The sequence below is a fragment of the Poecilia mexicana genome, unplaced genomic scaffold (genome assembly GCF_051168715.1).
Source record: "Poecilia mexicana isolate PSO_F unplaced genomic scaffold, ASM5116871v1 scaffold_2, whole genome shotgun sequence".
Classification (NCBI taxonomy): Eukaryota; Metazoa; Chordata; class Actinopteri; order Cyprinodontiformes; family Poeciliidae; genus Poecilia; species Poecilia mexicana.
The window spans coordinates 18,608,675-18,630,106 of NW_028263371.1; the positions used below are offsets into that span (position 1 = coordinate 18,608,675).

Here is a 21,432-nt window from a genome sequence, read left to right on the forward strand (position 1 = left end):
CCTTGTCTCCTCCAGACGACCGCTTCATCCTGAAGCAGATGCCCCGGCTGGAGGTCCAGTCCTTCCTGGACTTTGCTCCGCACTACTTCACCTACATCACTGGAGCTGTGCAGCAGAAGGTACGCCAGCAGCTCCCGTTCCTGTTTGTCAGCTCGAAGCGGTTCAACGTTTAACCAGGTTTGGTCCGCAGCGGCCGACTGTGCTGGCCAAGATCCTGGGAGTTTACCGGATCGGATACAAGAACTCCCAGAACAACGCTGAGAAGAAACTGGACCTGCTGGTCATGGAGAACCTCTTCTACGGCCGCAAAATGGCTCAGGTGGGTCAGCTCACAGCTGGGTTGTGTTCTGAGTACTGCTGAACGTACGGGGCCCCTAAAGGGACATTGAAGAAAAAAAATAAAGACCATCTTGTGTGCGCCAGGCAGTGTGTGGTATGGAGCCTCCTAGGGGACATACTGAAAGTCTTCCTTATGGTGGCCACCATACTTCCTGCTTTTATATAAGGTTCTCATAAGGTTTTTCCATGCATGTTAGTAATGTTAATGTCTTACAGAAAATGTGTTTATTTTTTAGCTCTTTGGTGCAAAAAACTGATTGAAAATCGATTTATTCACACATGTTCATGTCTGTCTGTGTAAGGCTGAGATGAAACGGCCCTTTATTACCAACACAAAGAGACAATCAAAACTATCCAATTACTTTATTACCCTGTGATAATGACTCAGAAACAGTCCAAGTAATTTGGATGTACTTTTTCTTTCCTACATATAGAAAGTTTTGGTTTATGTCTTAAAGGGGATGGAAAGCCCATGTTTGCCTTTACATTTTGCAAATAGGTTTGTGGTGGATTTCTATCCCAAAGAAAAAGATATAAACCTTCGGATATCTCACAAATGAGATGCTAACATGCATGGAAAAACCTTATAGCAGAAGGTACGGTGGCCACCGTAAGAAAGACTTTCAGTCTTGCGAGGAAACGCAAAATACATTTTTTTTCCCCCATGTCCTTTAGGGGGCTCCGTAGTCTGGTGTGTGTGAGAGAGAGAGAGAGAGTACTTTTTTGTTTATTTTCTTCAGTGTCCCTTCAGCCCTCTATCTGAAGTTCCTGACCGCTGAGGTTTCCTGTAGGTGTTCGACCTGAAAGGCTCTCTGAGGAATCGGAACGTGAAGACGGACTCCGGGAAGGAGAGCTGCGAGGTGGTTCTGCTGGACGAGAACCTCCTGAAGCTGATCCATGACAACCCGCTCTACATCCGCTCCCACTGCAAGGCCATCCTCAGGGCGGCCATCCACAGCGACGCCTACTTCCTGTCCAGCCACCTCATCATCGATTACTCCCTGCTGGTGGGGCGGGACGACGCCACTGACCAGCTGGTGGTGGGGATCATAGGTGAGTGTGGAGGCCTCTGTGTTGTGGGTCAGAAGCTGAGTGCTGACAGTGCTTCCTCTGCCGTCTGCTCCAGATTACATCAGGACATTTACCTGGGACAAGAAACTGGAGATGGTCGTCAAATCCACTGGAATTCTGGGAGGCCAAGGTACTTCATCAGGCAGATCTTCTGTCACGCTCATGGGGCGCCGTTTGTAGTTAGTCAAAAGTTAACAGCAACAATTTGGGTTATTTAGAAGTAATAGACTTTGTTTGGAAAGGAATAATGTACAGCTCAAACATAAAAGCAATCATTTGATGCGCTGCACCAGATTACAGCACAAACCTAACAGGAAAAAACGAGGCTTCATTCTTCAAAGTTGTGTTCATCTGGTGTCACAGTTGCAAAACATTTTAATTTTATTTATTTCATAAAGGAGACACTTCATCATCATTAGCCAGATTTAGCCAGACCGGCTAATTTGAATCTGTAGTTTCCTAGCAGGTTCATAGGAAGAATAAAAAAAAAAAAAACAAAGTTACAATTAGCATGCATAACATTCATGACCTGTGATTTAACAGATTTTAGTGTGTTGTGTAACTTAAAGTAAATATTTATCAGAAGAATAAGTGACACTCGTAAGGAAAAAAAACATGTAAAACTTTAGTTCATTTAAAACATATTCAAGATTTTTTAGCATTGCTACAAAATGACTTTCTGAAACAATAAAGCAATAGTCTGAAACCCAAAGAGAAAATGACAACGGATTGAAATAACTTTACCTAAATGGTATTTTTACAGTCTCTCACACCAACTGCTCCTGTAGTTTAGTTTAACTGTAATTGGTTTGCAAAAGGAAAAGTCTTTTAGCAGTGGTGGAACCAAACCGTGACGGGCCTCATATACAATATGAATGTCTGGATAAATTTAGCTAGCTTATTTAATTAGCTAGCCAAATGTTTAGTTAATATTTAGCTTGCTAGATAGAAATATTTAGCTTGGGTTCAAGCTAAATATTTAGTTCATAAACTAAATGCATAATAAAATAAATGGAGGTTTAGTACAGCATCAGTACTTTAAGATTTTAAGGCAAAAGAAAAAAAAGTGTTTGAAACATGATGGGTCTAATCTGTTCCGTTTCTTCTGAGCAAAGTTCTTGGATGTTCTTGGTGAGCTTCTGGATTTGCTCTGCAGGGAAGATGCCCACCGTGGTTTCTCCAGAGCTGTACAGGGCTCGCTTCTGCGAGGCCATGGATAAATACTTCCTGATGGTGCCGGACCACTGGACCGGCCTGGGGATCAACTGCTGAGCCCGACCCGACACCCAGCAGTCCACTCCTGGCTCGCCGTCATTCCACAGCGTTCATTCTGCCTTGCTGGACGCGCTGCAGCGACTCTGGACCCCTGGTGCTGCAGAGAGGTTCTGGTTTTCTGCTTGGTTCCATTTACTGAGTGGACCTTCGGAAACATTCAGCTGAACAAACTGCTTCCTGTAATTTAATGTTTGTATTTGTACAGAGATTATGTGACTATTAAAGATTATTAACACAACAGACTGTTGCACTTCATTCATTTGTGTAACATCTAACTCAAGAGTTGGTCTGTATTTATTAAATACTCTCCTCATCTTCAGAGCTCCGATCTCCCAGAAACTGTTGTGAACTTGAACGCATCCTGTGACGCATCAGCTGTTCTTGTTTTGAGGTTGGTGGCAGCATCACGCTGCAGGTGTTTCTCTTCATCAGACAGGGAAGCTGATCAAACTCGATGGCTGGATGGAGCGATCGTGGCGTTGTTTAAAGGCTGCAGTAGCCTGGGGGAGTGGCACACAGAGGAGCCCGTACTACCCGCAGAACCTCATTAATCCAGTCACTCAACATGACGGGCCTGAGGTCAGCAGACGGAGAGTCTGCTGTGGAACTGATGCTCAGGGTCACATCAGATATTTAAATGCTGACATTTTTCTACCGGCGTACCCACCACTACTGCTGTTGGTTTTTTTTTTTTTATTCGATACTTTAATGGAGATGAAGTAACCACCATTGCATGACTCGACTTAAAAATTACTTCTATATTCATGAAGTAATATTGTAGAGTGAACTTTTTAAGTTTCCCATCAGTCTGCTCTGACTCCTGGTGAATTGCCTTTAAGTTGAATGGATTTTGCTCATTTTCCTACCCACTTTTTCCATCCACTCAACTATCCACTATGACTGAATACAGCAAAGCCAGCTTTTATAACCATAACTTGTTTTTTCTTTATCTTTTATAATATTCTAATTTTCTAAGACACTGGATTGTGGGCTTTCGTTCTCAATGTAAAAAAAATGCTTTGAAATATGCTCCCTTTCTGCAACTCAAACATGAAAGAATTGAAGTGAATGTGCATAAAAACTCAACATGACTCAGTTCTTTGACTTTTTCCTCCTTTATTTGAAATGCATCAGCAGGTTTCACACCAGCAGCAGCAGCAGCAGGCCGTTCTGCCTTGTGTCCTCAAACGAGACGCCTGACAGTTTAGAACTGTGTTGGTGTTGGCAGTCACCTGAACGCACCACTGCATGTGCCAGGTGTATGTTTTCCTTTCAGTCCATCAGAAGCTCTTCTCAGAGGAAGTCCGCTGCCCGACATCAGAGCAGGTCTGACAGAAAACCTTCTAAACCCTGGAAATAAATTAACTCGTAAAGAAAATTGCACATAAAGGGTTTAAACCGGGGCAGTAAGTCGACGTTTTTGGCTTCTGTGCTCTTGTTTTGGTGGTGTTGGTGTCATGCAGGATCATTCTGAAGCGGGGTCAGCTGTGTGCAGCAGGAAGATTAAAGAACAGAAAACCTTCATCTGAACCGTCCATGGAACAACCCGGAACGTTTCTCCTGACTTTCAGCTCAGTGGGATTTCTGGCACCAGGTTCTGCGTTTTTTTTTTTTTTTTAAACCAAACGAAGGGAACTAGGTGTGATTAAACCGACAGAACAGAGGGACGTGGATCAGTACGGGGTCACAGTGTCACAGAGGATCCCTAACCCGGATCAGACCCGGAGGTTCTGCTCCGGCTCTGATCCAAATGCTTCCCTTAAATCAAGGCAGCTCGGTTCAAAGTGTTCAGCTATTTCTCCACTATATCCAATAAATAAGATTCACCTTTTGTGTAAATAACTAAAGATGTCAGAAGTTCTTTTGAGTTTTGGTCTAAAAGAGTTTAATTCTGATGGGTTATGGTCCTTTAAACAGCTTAAATTAAGAAAGTATTCCCCTTAAAAAAAATCTTTATTTTTTTTTCAGCAGTTTTAACCTTGTTTTGTTGTTTTCTGGGGGATTTTAAATTATTGTGTCATATTCTGGGCTTTTTCTCAATGGATAATATATAGAAAAATATATAAAATACATATTTTATATATTTTTTAGGCCACAATAGCGCCCTCTTGTGGCTCCAGAGTTATAATTCCAGTCAGCGTTTTACTGTCATCTCCAGGTCCGTTTTCAGGGTCAGATAATCCCTTCAGACGTGTTTATCGTCGGCTTCCTGTCCTGAAGATGGACTAACGGAAACAGAGATGTTTCCCTGGAAACGGTTCAGGGTAACAAACAAGGAAGTTGCCTTTGAGCCACACTTGAGATTCGTGTGACCCTGCAGTCTAACACAGATCTTCTCTCCCTAAAGGTCACAGTCACTTAAAGGTGATGCTTAGCTGGTTCAGGCGTGTCCTCAGCATCCAGAGGGGCGTGTCCTCAGCATCCAGAGGGGCGTGTCCTCAGCATCCAGAGGGGCGTGTCCTCAGCTGGTATGTGATGATTCCACACTCCTGCCAGCAGAGAGAGCTGTTTGTTTCCAGGCACTTGTTCCCAGGGCATTTCTAGAGCTGCTACACGCTAAAACTAACCAACTAGTGATGGATCTGTGAAGCAGAAAACTGCCACCAGGTGGAGCTGGTGGTGGAGCTCAGCCAGAGTTGGACTGCAGCGGCAGAGGCGCTGGCACCAGTTCACATCTTTCTGGCAGATGTTGAACCTCTGGCTGCCTGCTTGCTCTGCCACTCGCTGTAATCTGCCTCTAGCTGTTGGTTTGGGTTACTGCAGCCTGTCTGGGGTGAATCCGGCCTCCCAGCTTGGAACAGGCTCCGCCCCACTCAGAGGGGAGGGAAGACATAAGAACTGGTGCAACACTACCAAATGACGCAGGGGGGTAAGTGGCTGACCTTACCGGCAGATTTTCTAACTCGCGTAAAAAAAAAAAAAAAAAAGTGTTTGTCCTGTACATTTCAACATTCGGACCAATCCCAGCCTGTCCCCGGGCCCCGACCCCTGGAATCTTCTGGAAACCAGGATGTCGTTGACATCAACAGCACCTTGCAAAAGTTTTCACACCCCTTGAACTGCTTCATATTGTGAACATTACAAAAACACGCTTGAGATGGTCACTTTGGACTTTACACAAGTGAATGCATAAATGAGAAGCAGAAGGATATGTCAGTCCTGCACATCATCCTGAAGACATCATGTAACATGGTGTAGGCAGCATCATGCTGTGGGGTTGTTTTTCTCCAGTAGGATCAGGGAAGCAAGTCAATGGGCTGGGATAGACAGACTGAGCAATATGAAGGAAAATACAGGAAGAAGGTGGAGAACATCACTGAATTAATCAAAATGTAATTCTGCAACGTACTGACCCGGTTTATTCAGAGACAATACTGAAAACCATGTTTTCCTTCCATTTCCCATTTATTCACTACTGTGTCTTGGTCTGCCACAATAAATCCTAATGAACAGGCTGCAGTGTGCAACAAAAGATGGAGTATTGAGGCCATGCCAAGGAAATAATTAAAAAATAAAATTACAAGAAAAGATTTACGAGAATAATACTCAAATAAAGTCATAGTATTAAGAGAAGAAACACATATAACTTTATTCTTGTAATTTAATTGTTTGTTTTATTAGTATGGCCCTAATACTCCGTTGTAGTTGCATGACAAAACAGTGAAAAAGTTCAAAGGGTGTGAACAAACAAAAACCGTCTGATGGTGGGAAACCGATCCAGGTTTGGGAGGGAGGAACTGTCAGGGCTCACCAACCAGCAGATCAGCCGAAACGCGGTTTGATCAAATGAAAGTGGGAGCCTGGTGAAGCAGGTGCTCGTAGAAAACAGTCACATGTCCAGTCACACTCATTTTCCTCTTCCACTTCTTAAAATTCAAAATAATTATTACAATATTTTTCCAGTATTAAATAATTTGATATAAAAAACACGCAAAAAAAAAAAAAAACAGGGTGGAAGAAATGGCAATGCTCCCTCTAGGATTGCCCCTCCCCTACACGCACACACTTCCCCCCTCACAATATACACTTCTATACACATCATCATCATTGACCTTCCTCCTCCGTGGTTCTTTCCCCTGACTCCTCGGTTCATGCAGTACCTGGTACATCGCAGCTAAACGTCACTTCAAGTCTTTCATATGTTTCAATGCAAAGCTGCACAGATGTGAAAAAAAGCTGGAGGGGTGATTTTCTGTCTTGCTAACTATATACATATACATATTTATATATTTAAATTGTTACTCATGTTGGATTAAACATGTAACGATGGGAATAATGAGGATTAATCTGAGATTAGGAGTAGCTTCGCCACTTGCTTAGAGTCCAAAGGAGACCGAGAAGAGACAGGTGTTTTTCCTCTCCGCAGGAACAACGGGACCTGATTGGTCAATGAGCTACAGTCAGAGTCACCGCCTCCTACCACTCACTGGTCAGTTTGGTGCTTTGGTCCCGTTTGGGAGGGGCGGGAGGCGGGCCTCGCCGCAGCGTTGCATAGCCTGAGATGTTGCCATGTTTGGCCGATTGGGAGCGCCCGTGGTGCCGCGACAGGGTGTGGGAGTGTCCCCGGACCCCCTGCTGATGCTGTTGCGGCAGGAGCTCTGGGGGGGGAGGCGGCAGGAGCGCCATGTCGTCCATTGTGCCCACGGGCTCCATCTTGGAGGAGGGGATCAGGTGGGAGGAGGTGAGCGAGCCGTGGCGCGACACTGACTTCCTCTTCAGCGTGCGGTTCAGGTCCTCTAGGAAGTGAGGCTTGAAGGCCAGAGAGGCAGGCCCTGCTGACTTTGGGGAGGTAGGGGGGATGGGGGAGGAGGAGGAGGAGTAGGACGAGAGGGAGGGGGGTGGGGTTTGGGACAGGGGTGGAGGCGAGAGAGGCAGTGACATGGTGGTGTCGTACTGAGCCGTGTTGCTACTGCGCCGGTTCATCGCCGGAGGCGGCACCGCCCCCTTTTTCAGTGAGCCTTGCTTCCATGACGACGAGGAGAAAGAGGATGTTGCCGACTGTGGAGGAGGCTGCATCTGAGGCTGGGGGTTCACAACGGCGACCTTGGGAGGGTGATGGAACTCAGAGGGGTGAGGCGGGGGAGGGAAGAGCTCCGATTCGGTCGGCGGGGGAGGGAAAAAGTCGGCTGATGAGTCCAGGTGAGGATGCTGGGAGGGAGGAGGCGGGGGAGGAGGCGAAGGGAATTCAGGCTGATGCTGCTGGCCGCTCTGCAGGCCCTGGATGACCAGAGGCAGGTTGGCCAGGTTCAGCTTCCCCGGCTTAGGGAGCGGCGCCGGAAGGGAGACGGAGTCTTTGGAAGGAGATCCCGTTGCTGAGGAGGAGCTCGACGATGTTCCCGTCTGGGGGGCCTGGCTAAATTTACTCAACAGACTCTCCACCTTCTTGGGCCGCTCCTCTTGAGGGTCTTTCATGGAGGAGGCCCTCTGTGGGGTTGGGGGAGGGCCACGCTTGGTGGACCCCGTGGAGGAGGTCGAGGGAGACTTCTTGATGGGGGAGCCCGACTTGGAGGAGGAAGAGGGCGGAGGAGGAAAGTCTCCTAAGGAGCTGTCAGGGGGAGGCGGGGGGAACTCAGGTGACTGTGGCACTGCGGCGCCCCCGATTTGCCACTTTGGTTTGGCCTTGACTGCAGGAGGGGACTGGGGAGCGGAGCTGGAGGGGGGTAAGGGGGAAGTGTTTCCTGGGAACTGATTGACGATCTGTTTGACCAAAGAGGAGGTAGCCGCGGCGATGGAGACGGACGAGGAGGAGGAGGAGGGAGAGATGGCCAAGTTCTTGGAGGAGAGGCTATGCTGCTTGGGCAGTGTGGGAGGGGGCTGATTCGGGGAGTGTCCCGTTGAGAAGCTCTGCTGCTTCCTGACAGGGCCGTGTCCAGAAAACGGCTGGGTGGGGGACACCGGGGAGAGGGCGATGGGGAGGGAGGAAGGGCCAGACGGTTTTGGGGCGGTCAGAGGAGGGAATCCACCGGAGAAGGTTTTGGGAGGAGCGGGTGGGGGGGCATTGGGAGACAGAGGCCGGAGGACTTGTAGTGATGCTGGGGGGGAGAGTTCTGTGGGAGGTGGAGGGGGCGGGGGGGAACCGTCCTGCAGCGCTGCGGGGGTGAAGTCGTACACCATGTTGGGGAACTTCTGTGACAGGAACTGCTGCAGGCCTGCGTTGGAGAGCTGGGGGCAGGGGTTGGGGAGGGGCTCCGGAGGGGGAGGAGGGGGCAGCCCGTTGGCATCCAGGCCCTCTGGAGGAGGGGGTGGGAGGCTGTGCGGCTCCAGTGCCTCCTCCTCTGGCAGAGGCGGCGGCGGGAGACAGTTGGGGCTTGGCAGACCGAACTTTAGGGCAGCCATGGCCGAGCCAGGGGCCGGTGCCACAGGTGGTGGAGGAGGAGGGGGCGACGGCGGGGAGGTGCCGTAAGAAGCTGGGAGGGTGTTGTAGTTCTGCAAGGGAAGGGGGGTGGTACCGGCGCCGGCCGCCTGCTGCGTTCTAGCCTGGTTTTGGCTCTGCAGGCGAGCCAGAGTGCTGTACTTCACGTAGGAGGAAGGAGGTGCCCCCTGGTGGCCCATACTGGCCACGGCGGGTGGAGGGGGGGGAGGAGGCGAGGGCGGGGATGGAGAGGAGGAGGAGTCCTCGGACGGGACGAGCCCATCGGTGTAGCTGCTCCGGGAAGGCGGAGTCTGAGGCTGGGGGGAGAGGCTGGGGATCTGGACAGGGATGGGCCTACTGATGGGGTCCATCTTCATCATCTGTGGGCAGAGGAAGAGAAGTGGTGAGGGAGGAGGAAGACAATAAAACGTACGATTTGCTAAAAACAAGCGAGATGCAAGAAATCCGACATCAAACCAAACAGAGGAGAACAAGATCTGGTTAAAGGTAAGGTAATTTTATTTGTATAGCACATTTTCAGCAACAAGGAAATTCAAAGTGCCTTGCTTATAATTAAAGGTTATAAGCAGTTAATAACGGTCCTACTGTCTTCATTCAGCAGAAATCCAGATTAGTGTGTCCTTCAAGACACGTGTTAAAGTCAAGGCCTGGGGGGGAGTCCATTGCATTTTTCTGTAATAATAGTCAAACCCATGGTTCAAGTGATGCCAACTCCCACCTGCAGGTGGCAGTATTTCTTACTTCTGCTACACTGCTAGCTTAGCTGTACTTAATGTCAAGTTATAGTCTGGGTGGGACTGATGAGGCGATTAACAAGTCACATTTAATGTCATACCTAAGCACAAATATTTCAAAATTCCTTGCAAATCTTTCTAAATTAGCACCGCAAAATCTGTGATTATGACTGCAAAAAATAAAAATTACAAAGTGAAAAGATGCGCAACATTTCATTTTAAGAAGTACTCATTGAATGGAGACACAGCTTTTTTAAAAATATATATATTAATATTATAACAACCTTTGAGACTGTCCATGATCCTAATATGGCCTGAAATCAAAATGAATTTGACCTCTTTCTGCAGGTCTAGAGGCAGACTTCTACTGATGACTTCTGCTCTCTCTGTCCTTTTTTCCCTTTAAAATTGGAGAATTTTCACCCTAAATTTCACAAAAATAAGACTGTTTCTTCTTTTCATTAAGATATTGCATGTTTAATTTATTTGCGTAACAATTCAAAGCTTTAAAAAAATGCAATAGCATTTTTCCGGGTATTAATTAGAACTCATTTTTCAACCCTTGGATGTAGAAAAGGTTTGGACAGCCCTGATTTAAGAGACAGGAGATGTTCTGAAAACAGATCCTGTTTCAGCAAGAGGAGCCGTAAAGAACAACAAGCTAATACAGGAAGTGAGGACGGAGCAGAGGACATGCTGAGCTCTGGTCCAGCTGGGCCATCACTTCCCCGGTTCCATTCCAAACACATCCTGCCATCAAACAAACGTCTGGCGTGGAAAACGGCCAACTGCTGACGTTTCCTGAGAACAGATCTGGACGCTGATGTTTCACTGAAGCATCTGGAAGTAGAGAAGCCGTGCAGCAACACGCTCATTATCCATGTGGGAATGCAGTGAGGCAGGCGCGCTGAGCTGGCTTTAGTCCCATGATGCATCTGTTCAGCTGGGATTTGATGCTCAGCTTTTGAATATGGGAATTCTGACAGCAAAACATTATTCGCTATACACTCTCTGCAGTACGGCAGCTTTTATAATATTCTTAATAAAGTATTTGTAAATAGAGTCTCTTTATTTCTGCCTCTTCCTTTATTTATTTGCAGATTTCCCATCATTCCCAGTGTGTCTTCACTTCAAACACAAACGCCAAACAGACAGGCTGTTAAAGACTTCACATGCTTGTTACATCACTTCCTGTCTAACCTCCACTGCCTCCTCCTCCCCCCACACAGAGAGGAACCATCATTCGTCCTTTCACCTTTAAACGCTGATAGAAAAGCAGAACGGAATTGTGGGAACAGAATAAAAATGATTGATTGATTTTGTGTGCGTGTGTGTGTGTGTGTTCACACCTCTCCTTGCGTTCCTCTCCTCCAGGCGTCAGAGAAGATGGAGCTGACCACACTCTGGGAGCGGGTGTGTCCGGATGACGCCAGCTCTGACACACCGCTGTCTGATTGGCTGGAGTGGTTGGACTGCGACTCTGTGGGATTCAGCAGGAGGTCAGAGGTTGAGTCGACAGCAGCACTATGAGGTCACGATGCACAGCGTGGCTTTACCGGGACTAAACCAGCAGTTTCAAACTGCATTCCTCAAGGGCCGGACTGCTGCCACTTTTACAGGCTTGACTCAAACCACTACTCTGCCTCGTCAACATGCAGTCACGCTCTACAGAGCTCTGCTAACAAGCTAACGTTGGAGCCTGAAGTAGCAGGACAGCGACTGAGGACTGGAGTTTGAGACTGAAGGATCTGGAACAGACCTGGGAGGCTGGAAGAGCTGGAGCCGGACTTGATGGAAGAAGAAGAGAGGGAAGACCAATCGTAGGCGGCCTCTGTCCTCCTCATGGCCTCCTGGAAGTTGATGTACAGCTGCTTCCCGTACTGACAAACACACACACACACACACACAGGCACACACACACGCATACAGCTTAGAGCCGCCCCACTCTCCTGTCCAATGCTGCTTTCAGTTCACTGAGGCTTGTGGATGTTTCTTCTGCAGACTTATTAAGCTTTTCAGCCCTGCTGAGATGTGGACTTTGACTAGGCTGTTGGAGCTGCTTGATTCTTTTTGTTTTCAGCCATTACAGAATTGAATGGATGTGAAAGCAGGAAGTGGAAAGGTCTGACCAAGTGAACTGGGCCCAGTAAAACCAGTCGCCTCATATAATTTAGCTATAAGGTCAACTTATTGCTAGGTAACAGGTGGATGGCTTCCCTGTAAGCTAGCTTAGAGACGCAGCATATAGATGTTACATCTGTAATCCAATCAGTACCTTTGCAATGCGAATACTGTTGATCCATTGTTGGAGAGTTCTGATGTCATCACAGCACAGGTACTTTATATACTGAGACTTCTTCTGGATCTGGGGGTGCTAAACACACACACACACACACACACACACACACACACACACACACACACACACACACACACACACACACACACACACACACACACACACACAAATGTCCGTCTGTGTGTAATTAAATGTGGTTCATTTAGTGATAAAGTTCCTAATATGAATTTAAGTAATAATACAATTCATTGAACAGGTCTGTATGGAGTGTAAAGACAGTTTCTGACCAGTAGGTGGCAGGTGTAGACCATGACTTGGACATTTTACCTTCAGCACCATGCAGAAGTCAGTAGGAGCCTTGTACTTGCTCTTGTAGTCATGACCCAGGTAAACATTGACGTGATCCAGCTGGAGGAAACACACCAGGTCCCTGGACGTCTGGAAACAGGCCAAACAGAGAGCTTCAGCTTTACCACACACACAGAGGGTCCCTCCACCCAGCCTCCGTCCGTCACACACCTTGGCCTTGCCCTTTGGGACGTAGTAGATCCCAGATGCTCTGAGCAGAAAGTAACGTTTCTTCCATGACTTTTTGCCGTCCTCTTTCAGCCACAGCACTCCCTCCATTTCAGGGACAGACACCGAACTGCCTCCGAAGCACTCCTGGGAAGCAAATCAAAGCTTTTCCTGTCAGTTCTCCTGTTTCTGCCTAAAGATTTTCAAGTGGGAAAACATGGGAGTGTATCCAAAGAAGGCTGAACTAACCCACCTCTAGCAGAGCTTCTTTGTTCCTCTCTGCCATCTCGCATGTCTCCTTCCGCCCCAGTAAGTAGTTCTGCAGCAGACGGAAAGCATGTGAGAAAAGAGGAGCAGGTTCCCAGGTGCGGGCAGATGTGTGTGTTCCGTTTACCTGTGGGTTTTTGAACAGGGCGTACTTCTCGATGCGCTCGGTGAACATGAGGCGGTTCTGGCTGTCTCTGGTCCAGTTCAGCAGGTTCTCCACCAGGTTCTCGTGGTCCTCGAAGATCCGTTCTGCAGACAGGGAGACGTGCATCAAGACGTGAAAATCAGAAAAAAAAAAGATTATTACGAGATTAGCATCAAACACACACGCAATATGGCTAGTTGGTGTTTAGATTTTGCTAATAACGTCTTCCAATAACGTAATTACCTAGTCATATTTTCAAAATTCCCTGTGAAGAGATGCAACCATAAATTTCCTGGTTCATCTTTCTTGACCTTCCCACACGTTTATGGAGGGAACTAACAGCAAACAAAAACTACGAAACAGGATCAAATAAGAGCTTCATGTCAGCTTTGTTCAACAGGAACAAAGTATGCATCTTGCTCTGTGTTGACCTGAATCACTCACATCACCAATGCTAACCTAGCTAGCCACAGTTTTTTTTTTAGACGACACATCGCTAACGAGTCAAAACAGGCCAAAGCCATGAAGTCTACAGCAGCAGACATGTGACCCCAGTTCAAAACGCCTTTAAAGAGGCAGAACCACATCGCAACAATCCCTCATCAGCCTTATAAAAGGAGGTAACAGCTTCATGGCTTCACCGAAGCTTCTGACTGAACTAATGATGCTAATGCTAATCCACGACCTGAATCCATTAGTCAGCAAAGGTTTGCTTACTTATTCTCACACAGATGGTTCTTATTTGTTCAGGGTCGCATCCTGTTACTTCATTCACAGCAGAATAAGGTAAAAATAAAATAAAAAGAAACATTTTTCTTTCCTCTTTTTGAGAAATGTACCAAACTGGAACTACGTAGGCTGCTAGGACAAAGTAACACTTTATAGTGTTTCATTCTAAAGTGTTAATTTAGGAACAAAGTGTTTGAAAGGCGACAATGTTGAAAAGAAATAACTTCTGTAAAATAATCATATTTTTTGTGAGTCCCACATCCAACACGTCATGATTTGAGTCAGGTTTTAGGCCCAAAACAATCCAAAAAAGAGGTTTTAAATATGCATTTCATGACAACATATGAGGATTTTAGAACCAACACTTATTTATGATGTAGACCAAAAACAAATCAACGAGAGCCAGAATCATTAAGGACCAAGGCTGGCCAGACAGAGCCATGAATCTGACGGGAGACAAAATGAGAAGAATGAAACGGTGCTGGTTGTTTTACCACTAAGCCTGTCCAGGTTCTGGTTGTTTTGCTCCAAGACAAGAACTGAACAAAAACAAGGACATTTCACACTTTGTATCCACCTGGGGAATGTTTCAAACCAAACAGAGGACTTAAAGTCATGTTCTACAGTGCACTAATAATCTGCCAAAGGAAAAGACTCCAAAAAATAATATCTGACATCAGAACGACACATTACTGAGCTTAATGGCTGGATCACATTAACACTACAACAGGGGAACAACCATAAGATAATGGGAATCGAGCACAATACAAAGTCTGAAAATACAGTACACAATTAAACAGATTATAATGGTAATTGTAATTATGAGATTTTATCTCCATAATTCATGAAAATTCCATAGGAAACGACTGACAGTGATTTGCAGATACGAAATGGATGTAATGGAATTCTACTGGACAAAACAAATTGGAAAAGAGGAATGTGACCTGGAGCTACATGAAGCATATCTGCTGATTTTACTGCTTTATATCCTCAGCTTTGTCTGGCTTTGCAAAGTCAGCACTGAAACTTAAAATATATAATTTAATGTTGACATGCACGGTTAAAAAGAAGAGAACCGCTACTCTTATTTCCTGCAGGGGGAAAAAAAAAAAAGTACAGCTCAAAGGTCCTGATCTAACAGGAAACCAGTTTAATGCCAGGCGTCCAAAAGCCGCCAACTCCAGGTCCAACTGATTCCCTTCACTACTACTTACCACAATTTAATAAGATGAACTACTGTGCCTTCATTCTGTGTACACAAAAGCTTTTGATAACAAATGTTTGAGACAATACTATAAAGTTGATGGCACTGCAGTATCCAAGTTTTCGTCTGTAGCAGCTGGATCAAACTCATCTGTGTGAACATTCAGTCACTGTTCAGGTGACTGTGTCTGTGTGGAGGTGTGCACTCACCCATCTGCAGCTCTGTGATGGTTTCCACCAGGGACCAGTCTGGACTGTAACCACAGTGAGATTTATCCAGCAGACTGTCCAGAACCTGAAGAACAGGAGACACAGTCAGGTACTGACCCGAGGACTGACCTCAAAACTACTCCGGCTTCAGATTAGGCTTGGGACTGGCATTAATAAAGACACCATATGTCTATGAGAAAATAAAAAAATATATATATAAAATACAAAAAAAAAGAAAAATAAATAGCCCCATCAGTAGACCTGGGATTAAAATATTTAAGGTACTTTTTAGATAAATGAGTGTAAGACCTTTGAAGAAAAGCTTTTCATAGATGGGGATGAGGATCATGTCAATATGATGTCTTGGACAAAAAGCTCCATGTCCCCACAAAATGAAAACAGCTATTCCTGACCTCAAACTTTATAAAAACAAACAAACAAACAAAAAAAGAATCAGTGGTGGTTCTACTGGTGCAGGAGCAGAAGGTGTACCTGTCTGACCGTCTGTCTCTCGTCCACCATCATGGTCTTTGAGCTCTCGTCTGACAGATGAACACGGATGACCAGCTGTGAAGAAGAGCAGAGGAGGTCAGCCGTCATGTTCCCGCACATCGAAGGAGCAACGCGTCGCCCAATCGGCTCTCGGAGCTCTGACTGGCGTCCAAGGCTTCATATCGCAAACCAAGAAGAGGGAGCAGCTTTCAACGTGGTTCCAGCAAATCTTTGCTTTACTTTGATTGTTTGAGCCGAAAATGTGACCCAGAAAAAGGAGCAAATTGAGCCGAAGGCGGTCCATTTCACCGAGCCCCGTCCTCTTATTCTGCAGCATTACCCTTTACTGAATCACATGCATGAGTGGAAGACTGCAGACTCTGCTGCAGCAAAGGGTTTCAGCAGGAATCCGACTGGAGGATGATTCAGTCAACCTCTGGTTAAGCTAACGCAGCTGAACGGAGGCAATGCTTTGATCCTGATTCCTGATTCGGAGGTTAGAGTTGATCCCAGTTGGACCACAAGTCCAGATCTGGAAAGCTCTCTGAAACGTCCAAAATTTAAAGGGTACATAGTGCCATTTTATAGCACAGTCAAACAACTATCCTGTCCTCCTGGACAGCCATGGCGTCTCTCCTGTCCTTCTTGTCCAAAACTTTGAACCTCACCATGAGTTTAATCACATGGCACCAATTCACAACATGTCATCTCCAGACTCTGGCTTAATGACAGCCTGTCTTATCGATTCTAAAACCAGCTGTGGTTTTAAAATCAAATTTAAAAAAACAATCACAATTATTAAAGTCTGCTGGAACCTGGAGGATCCTGGGACATCAGGGAGTTCAACATCAGCAGGGCCAAGCCAAACACTTCCTGGACACGGTCAGACGGGACTGGAAATGACTGAGCTTTTTGGCCACAGTGATAATGTTGGGACGAGACAAAGTGAGGCTTCAAACATGAGACTGGAAGTGAATCACACAGCATCCAGTAGCTGAAAACAGAAACATTGCATCAAATCTTGTTTTGAGTTGTGAGCCTGAAGGAAACCTGGAGAAACTCACTGTCCAACATGATCACTTTCATCTCTGAGCAGAATCGATGCAACAGATGATTTATTCCCAAAACACTAACACACACACACACACACACACACACACACACACACTGAGGAGCTGGAGTCCCTCTGTGTGTGTATAGTAAATCCTGGTTGTTAATCCAGTCTCTTTGGGATTTTACTTGCAGTGTTCATTATGTTGAGTGGCGTGTGTGTGTGTGTGTGTGTGTGTAGGTTGACTCCAGTTGTTATGACTGGAGCTTTTAAAAGTGCAGTAACACTAACCTGACCCAGAAACCCACTCCTCCCAACACATGTACACACCAACAGAATATAAATATACACTGTGTGTGTGGAGCTGACTCACCTTCTTCACCTGTGCCTCCTTGATCTTCTCCAAAGCCACCCGGATATTCTCCGCCTTTAACTTGGCAGCCTGCTCCTCCTACACACACACACACACACACACACACACACACACACACACACACACAGATCACAGTTGAGAAAATGAAAACAAACTGCTGGAAGACCTGCTCTCCTACCTGGTTCCTCCAACAGGAGCTCATTGTAACAAAATCTCCCGTTTCTACGTCACATCAAATGAAAACCAGGTGAGGTTCGTTGATCGAGTTGCTATTTATCTTTGAGAGCCGGCTCAGTGGCTACGCTTCGTCCTGCAGGGATGTCGGCATGCGCCCAGCCTCCCCAACCCGGTAGAGGGAAATCCTGTAAAGGTTAGTCCCAGAACACGTGTGCACTGGCCAGAAAGACCCAACTGTAAGGAAGCATCCGAAACGCCTCACTACCCGTTCCTCTCCTTCTGCCCCTGTTCACAACCATCATCTTCACCGTCCTCTCCGTGTTCGCACGGGATTGAGATTGGATTAAAACGGCGGCTTCACCGCGATCCTACTGAACGAGGATTATCCGAAGTGACGGCGCGTGGACCTCAGCCGGACAGCAGCACCTCCAGAACCTGCTCTGCTCCTATGGCAACCAAACGATCTGTGATGGAAAACCGCCGGAGTTTGCCGACTCCCGTCCCGTCACATCCTCCCTGGCCAAGAGAGACGGAGGAGGAGACGGGAGGGAAGGAAGGTTGGCCGGGGTGGGAGGGAGGGGAGGGGCTGTTTATCTGGAGCTGCCGTGCCCCTTACTCTTCCTCCTCCCCTCTTCCTCCCTGTCTTCAGCTCTTCCAGCTGTCCCTCTCTTTGTCTTCTTACTCTCTCTGTCCAAATCAGCTCAGAGGACAAGCATGTGGCCAGCTGCCTGATGTCACATAAAACACACACCAACACACATCCTTGTACTTCTATAAAATGTCAGGGTTATGCCTAACCATTACCAACCCTAACCTTAACCAAAACTTAACTCACATCACACCTCTAAGCCTGACCAGTAGAACTGCAAAAAAAGTGGGAACCAGGAAAACAAATAAATAAAGACTGTGAAACTGGTGCTTTATATGTAGCATATACAAGTACACACCTACACACACACTTAAGAGGATCCATACAGTGAACGAGCGAAAGGGCAGAATGAACTCATGATGATGAGGAAGATGAGATTATCGGCCAATCTCCTTATCAACGAGAACACACACACATTAATACTTTGTTTACTTCCCAACAGAAGCCCAGACTGAACAGTACGGATCCTTTTATTAATCAGGTGGAACCAGGTGGACATCAAGCTTCCATAGAAACAAAAATACTCCTACAGTCATGTTCAAAAGGAAACTGCTACTGGAGTCAGTTCTTAATTGTTTCCAATATAGAACGCATAAAAAATAAAATAAATAAAACAAACAAAAAGAAAGGTTGTTAACCCAGCCATAGAAGAACTAACATTATAACTCATAACTGTTGCTCAATATTATTCCGTATCGCATGTTTTCCTAAGATCGTGCAGCTCTACGTTCAACTTCAGAGTCAACATGTTGCTGTGATGGAGAGCTGTTTGAAATAAAATTCGGTTTTGCACATCTCGGTCATTGCTCTTCTGTTTACACAGCCAGCCACGGCTTCCATCTTCTCCAGCTGCATCTCACACATTCAGCTGACCTACATTATGAAGCTAAAATTAGATTCTGTCCAATAAACATTCGGCTGCCTTTGAAGTCGGGAGGAATTTGTCCCTCTTCAGCTGCCGTAGGTTGAAACAGAGTCGGCTGATGTGAATCACTGAATGCTGCAGAAGCATAAGTAGGGCAGCAGTGTGTGTGTGTGTGTGTGAGAGGACTGTAGTTGCTGCAGAGGCAGTGTTACAGTGACACAGAAAGAGTGTGTTAAACGTGGAGATACACACACACACACACACAGCAGCACCCAGAAGTCTCTCTAATGAGAGCGGATAATTACACCGTCAGCCTAATCACGGCTGCAGGAATTAGACTGGCCCCGAAGCTCATAATCTGCCTGCAATCTCAAGGTCCATTGCAGCCCATCTCCCCTCCCTTCCCCCTTCTAATCTGGCACCGTAAATTGAAACAAAATGATGGCTTTTTTTCTCCTCTGCTTTGACTCATGACGATGACATAAACTGCTCTCAGCTTGTGATGCAGAGGAGTCAGAATTGCTGGAAGCAGGAAGCGAAGCGAGACGGCGATCTGCAGCTTGATCCCCAGCAGTAAAAGCTGGATTTAAAGCAAACGGACGACATCAGAGCAAAAGCATTTGTTTGGGTTTGATGAACTGGGCTAAGACTGAGTTCCAGAGCCAGCTATGGACTAGGCTCTGACAGCACAGTTCAGGTATGATTTAGTCATACAATAGGAGCAACAAGCTCTGTTGCTTAGGAACATCCTCTAAGCTACACTGCAAAAACACAAAATCTTACCAAGTATTTTTGTCTAGTTTTTGGAGCAAATATCTTAGTTCGGGTGAAACAAAGCTACTAACCTAAAAGTAACTTTTCAGAAGGTTATGGGAGCATGCATTACATCAATAATTTCTTAATATTGATGAAAAGGACTAGTTCCATTGGCAAATTATTTCACTTATAACGTGGGGAAAAATATCTTGAGATATTTGCTCCAAAAACTAGACAAAAATACTTGGTAAGATTTTGTGATCAGGCTAACTGAGGCACATTTATTTTTATCAAAAAGGAAAAACTGCCAGATGCTCTCCGTGTGTGTGTGTGAATCTGTATGTAATGCTTTTGGGAATCACCACCGTTTTCTCCAAAGAGGATTATCCTCACACGTATCACACATTTCTGTGACGTCCAACCATTCTGCCTCCTCTGTTGACCATCCAATCACATCGCAAACAATTTTGATCCAATCAGAACACACCCTGCTGGCTTACTTCCATGCCGAAAGAAACCTTTGCCCCCTGGCTGTTAAGAAGCCAACAGCTTCACCTTCAGAGCAGCTGAGTGATCACGGTCGCTTTTGGAGCTCCGCATGGGGATTCGCTTAGATTAATCTGAACTTAATCTGGCATCACAAGTGCTCTGAATGCATTAGAAAAATTAAAGCAGAAAGTTGCTAGTTGCTGATAGGAGAGTCTGGTAACTGCCAGCAAACGGAGAACAACAACAAGCATCACAATAAGCAGCAGCTCGTCCCATTATCTCCACTGATCTGCATTATCTTCAACTTTACCTGCTAAGCTTCACTACTGCCACTGGCTCAGATCCAGGTACTGATGAGGTCACTGCAGCGTATGACCAGAGCACAGAAGCAACGATAAACCAAGTCTGAGGTCAAACATGCCATCCCTAATTACTGATGAAGTAATTAGGAACTTTGCATTGAGAGTCCATTAAAAATGCCAACTTTGCATTAAATTCATAATTTACAAAATTATGCAAAGTTGGCACTTTTAATGGACTTTTAATGCAACTTTGAGAGCAACTTTGCATTAAAAGTGTCATTATTTACCGAATGACACTTCATGACCACTGTCATAAACATTCATAAAGACTCCTTCATGTTCATGACAGATGTTCTGTCATCTTTATGACAGTGTCATGTCAGTCTTATGCACACACCTTCAAATAAAGTGTTACCGATTTTTATCTAGGGAACATTTGCTGAGATCATTCCACAGAAGCAGCTTAAATGGTAACAGGATTGCACTTATTGTCCACAAGACCTCTCAAGCAGCAAGCACACACACACATGCACCCATTATATTATAGGACTTTACACTTCATAAGATCCTAGCCTTAGCCAAAACTTATTGAACTCCATACTTCCAAACCTAAGCAGTAAAGTGGAGTAGAACCGAAGAAAGTGAGGACCAGAGAGATGATGAACACAAATAACCTTCATTTGTGGTTCTCTAGGTTCTTTATCTGTACTATATACAAGTATACACACACACACACACACACACACACACACACACTACGGTGTGTGTGTAAGTCCATTCTAAGATTTAGCATTTAATCACATTATTTTGTGATAAAAAAAATAAAAAAAACTCCAAAAAACTATTACTTCATTTTTAGGTGTATGTATGGCATTGCCTGCATAGCACAGCAGTAATATCACCAAACATAAATATAGTTTTTTTAAATGGGCATCTTCATAACGCTGTTTACCTTAAAAAGGTGATGTATATATATATATATATATATATATATATATATATATATATATATATATATATATATATATACACACACACCACTAAACTGCAAACAGTAACCGCATTTTATCAGACTTTCAAATTTACTGATATTTATCGATGTTCTTGTGGAACCATG

The 21,432-nt window shown here is 45.5% G+C and overlaps 2 protein-coding genes across 5 annotated transcripts in view; one reads left to right on the plus strand and one right to left on the minus strand.

The window, feature by feature from the left end:
* Positions 1-2,923, plus strand: part of pikfyve (phosphoinositide kinase, FYVE finger containing) — a 29,730-nt gene extending 26,807 nt beyond the window's left edge. For both annotated transcript variants that reach the window (XM_088012431.1, XM_015012355.2), the window contains exons 38-42: positions 16-119; positions 191-319; positions 1,131-1,392; positions 1,466-1,540; positions 2,567-2,923. In XM_088012431.1, coding sequence (XP_087868557.1) covers positions 16-119; positions 191-319; positions 1,131-1,392; positions 1,466-1,540; positions 2,567-2,682 — 686 coding nt within the window. In that variant the 3' untranslated portion in view covers positions 2,683-2,923. The remainder of the gene's footprint in view (positions 1-15; positions 120-190; positions 320-1,130; positions 1,393-1,465; positions 1,541-2,566) is intronic.
* An 858-nt stretch (positions 2,924-3,781) lies between these two features.
* Positions 3,782-21,432, minus strand: part of LOC106933239 (ras-associated and pleckstrin homology domains-containing protein 1-like) — a 77,861-nt gene continuing 60,210 nt past the window's right edge. For 2 of the 3 annotated variants that reach the window (XM_015012359.2, XM_015012361.2), the window contains 11 exons: positions 17,078-17,155; positions 15,654-15,728; positions 15,162-15,246; positions 13,002-13,123; positions 12,861-12,926; positions 12,611-12,754; positions 12,419-12,529; positions 12,068-12,166; positions 11,552-11,672; positions 11,142-11,272; positions 3,782-9,417 (listed from right to left, as the gene is read on the minus strand). In XM_015012359.2, coding sequence (XP_014867845.1) covers positions 7,102-9,417; positions 11,142-11,272; positions 11,552-11,672; positions 12,068-12,166; positions 12,419-12,529; positions 12,611-12,754; positions 12,861-12,926; positions 13,002-13,123; positions 15,162-15,246; positions 15,654-15,728; positions 17,078-17,155 — 3,348 coding nt within the window. In that variant the 3' untranslated portion in view covers positions 3,782-7,101. The remainder of the gene's footprint in view (positions 9,418-11,141; positions 11,273-11,551; positions 11,673-12,067; positions 12,167-12,418; positions 12,530-12,610; positions 12,755-12,860; positions 12,927-13,001; positions 13,124-15,161; positions 15,247-15,653; positions 15,729-17,077; positions 17,156-21,432) is intronic. The other variant, XR_015765261.1, reaches the window with a different exon arrangement.